A 2,500-nucleotide genomic window follows, 5' to 3' on the forward strand; every position below is an offset into this window, starting at 1 on the left:
CACACACACACACACACAGATAACAGGCTCATCTGTGGGCTGTTCCCCATCCATTCCCCCTCTCTGGGATTCATCCTCTCAAAAACAAAACAAGAAACAGAAAGACAACAACACACACACATAAGACACAACACAACAGAGACAGACACCCACACACACACACACATAAACAGAGACACACATAAACACAAAACAGGCACATATACTCATACAGTCATACATAAATGCAGTAGACACAAACCCTCCTGCACGCGCACATCTCTCTCCTGTGCTCAGCTGTGGACTCAGGTGGCATTTTGGCATTTAATGCCTGTCAGATGCCCCTGATCCCTCTGTCTATTGCTTCTGTCTATTTTTCCCTTCCGTTCTGTTCCATCCTTCTCCTCTCCTCTCATCTCTCTATCCCTCTCTTTTCCTTTTTTCTTTGCTCCTGCTCTCACTTTCATCCCCCTTGTTTTTGAATGTGAGTGGCCGCGACGCGACGTGACAAGGTTACTGAGCTGGACTCGGGAGCGTGGGTCCCGGTCGGAGCGCCGGTCCAGGTCGGCCCGTGCGCGGCGGCACCGTGAGTGAAATGTGCTGTGACATTAAAGGTTGTGCACAGATCATGGGAGACGCAGGCCCGCCGTAATTAAGACGCTATCGGCCTCCACCGCGCCACGGCCCCGTGCCTCCGCCGCCTACGCCGCCCCCGTCACACGCTCGCTCGCCTCGCTCGACTCTGTGCCGACAAATAATTGAAAAACCCAACAGGATCCGTCAAGTTGCCGTCAAATATTCTCTTTTGCGCTGGAATGCACAAAAAAGGAAAGAAGACAAAAGCCTGCCTACGCTGTCTAGCATTTTCTCTCTCTCTCTCTCTCTCTCTCTCTCTCTCTCTCTGTTCTTTCTCTCTCTCTCCCCTTCTCTCTTGCTCTCGCTGTCTCTCATCCAGACCTTTAAATTTGATTACTCCTCCATTCTGCTCCTCAGCAATCACTTCATTTTCTCTCCTCTGCAATGAGTTTGAATGACATAATGAGGGAGAGGTAATGACAATATACTGCAGAGTTGGGAATCATCTACTTGCCCAAATTATATACACAACTTGTGTTGTTATTCTCAGGGAAATAACACTGAGAGACCCCCTCTTAACACTCTCTCTCTCTCCCCCATTTCTCTCTGAATCTATCCTATCCTTTCTTTATATTACCTGCCCTTCTCCCTCCCTATACCCCCCTCTCTCCCTGCCTCTCCTCTCTCTTTCTCTCCCTCCCTATACCTCCCCCTCTCTCTACCTCTCTCTTCCTCTCCATACCTCTCTCTCCCTCTCTCTCTTTCTCCCTCCCTCTCTCTCCCTCTCTCTCTATCTCTCCCTCTCCCTCCCTATACCTCCCCTCTCTCTCCCTGCCTCTCTCTCCCTCTCTCTCTATCTCTATCTCTCCCTCTCCCTCCCTCTCTCTCTATCTCTATCTCTCCCTATACCTCCCCCTCTCTCTACCTCTCTTTCCCTCTCTATCTCTCCCTCTCTCTCCCTCTCTCTCTCTCTCTCCCTCCCTCTCTCTCTCTCTCCCTCCCTCCCTCTCTCCATCTCTCAGGTGTGGTATCTCAGCAGGATAATGGAAAGACGGTGAGCGTGTCCAACACCATCACGGTTCACGTGGAGCGGAGGGACAACGGAGCGGCCATCAGCTGTGAGGCGGCCCACCCCGCGCTGGGCAACCAGAGGAAGGTCCGCCACTACCGCCTCGATGTGCACTGTGAGTGGAGCGAGCGGACGGGTGGAGGCGGTCACTGTGGCGACCCACCCATACAAAAATCTTTTTTTTTTTTCCTTCTTTATGGATGTTGTTGTCGCTTATCCACAAAATCTTTTGCGGACAGATGTCCTTGTCGGCATGAAATATGTGGTTTATTGATTGGTGTGTGTGTGTGTGTGTGTGTGTGTGTTCTGTTTTTCCACTGCAGTTGCCCCTACTGTTAAAATCACCCCACCACAGGGAATCATGCGGGAGGGAGACTCCCTCACCCTCACCTGCACTGTCACTGGAAACCCACTGTGAGTACTGTGTGTGTGTGTGTGTGTCTGTGTTAGTGTGTGTGTGTGTTTGTCTGTGTGTGTGTGTGTGTGTGTGTGTGTGTGTCTGTGTTAGTGTGTGTGTGTTTGTGTGTGTGTGTGTGTGTGTGGACTTGGTGTGTGTCCTTTTGATTAGAGTTTGTTTTCCATTACTCACATCGGTACCCAAGCCTCGTCCATGTATGAGCCCCTCTCTCCATTTCTCTCTCTCTCCCTCTCTCCCTCTCTCCCTCTCTCCCTCTCTCTCCCGCTGTCTGCCTCTCATTCTGTCGCCTGTCTGGGGGGATCTGTGTGGCTTTGAGCTGAAAGCCCGTAAAGCTCTTTGGAGCCTCCGATCACAACAGCGCTGCTGCAGGCATGAGTGATGGAGGAAGTGAGAGGCACACTGACAAACCCACCAGAGGAATAATGGATGGAGAGAGAGAGAGGCAGAGAGGGATGCTG

General features: G+C 51.4%; 1 protein-coding gene across 2 annotated transcripts in view; it reads left to right on the plus strand.

The window, feature by feature from the left end:
- Window positions 1–2,500, plus strand: part of cadm4 (cell adhesion molecule 4) — a 121,890-nt gene that overhangs the window by 103,007 nt on the left and 16,383 nt on the right. For both annotated transcript variants that reach the window (XM_012818043.3, XM_031577049.2), the window contains exons 4-5: window positions 1,578–1,739; window positions 1,948–2,038. In XM_012818043.3, the coding sequence (XP_012673497.1) occupies window positions 1,578–1,739; window positions 1,948–2,038 (253 nt within the window). The remainder of the gene's footprint in view (window positions 1–1,577; window positions 1,740–1,947; window positions 2,039–2,500) is intronic.

The sequence above is a fragment of the Clupea harengus genome, chromosome 11 (assembly GCF_900700415.2).
Source record: "Clupea harengus chromosome 11, Ch_v2.0.2, whole genome shotgun sequence".
Taxonomy (NCBI): Eukaryota; Metazoa; Chordata; class Actinopteri; order Clupeiformes; family Clupeidae; genus Clupea; species Clupea harengus.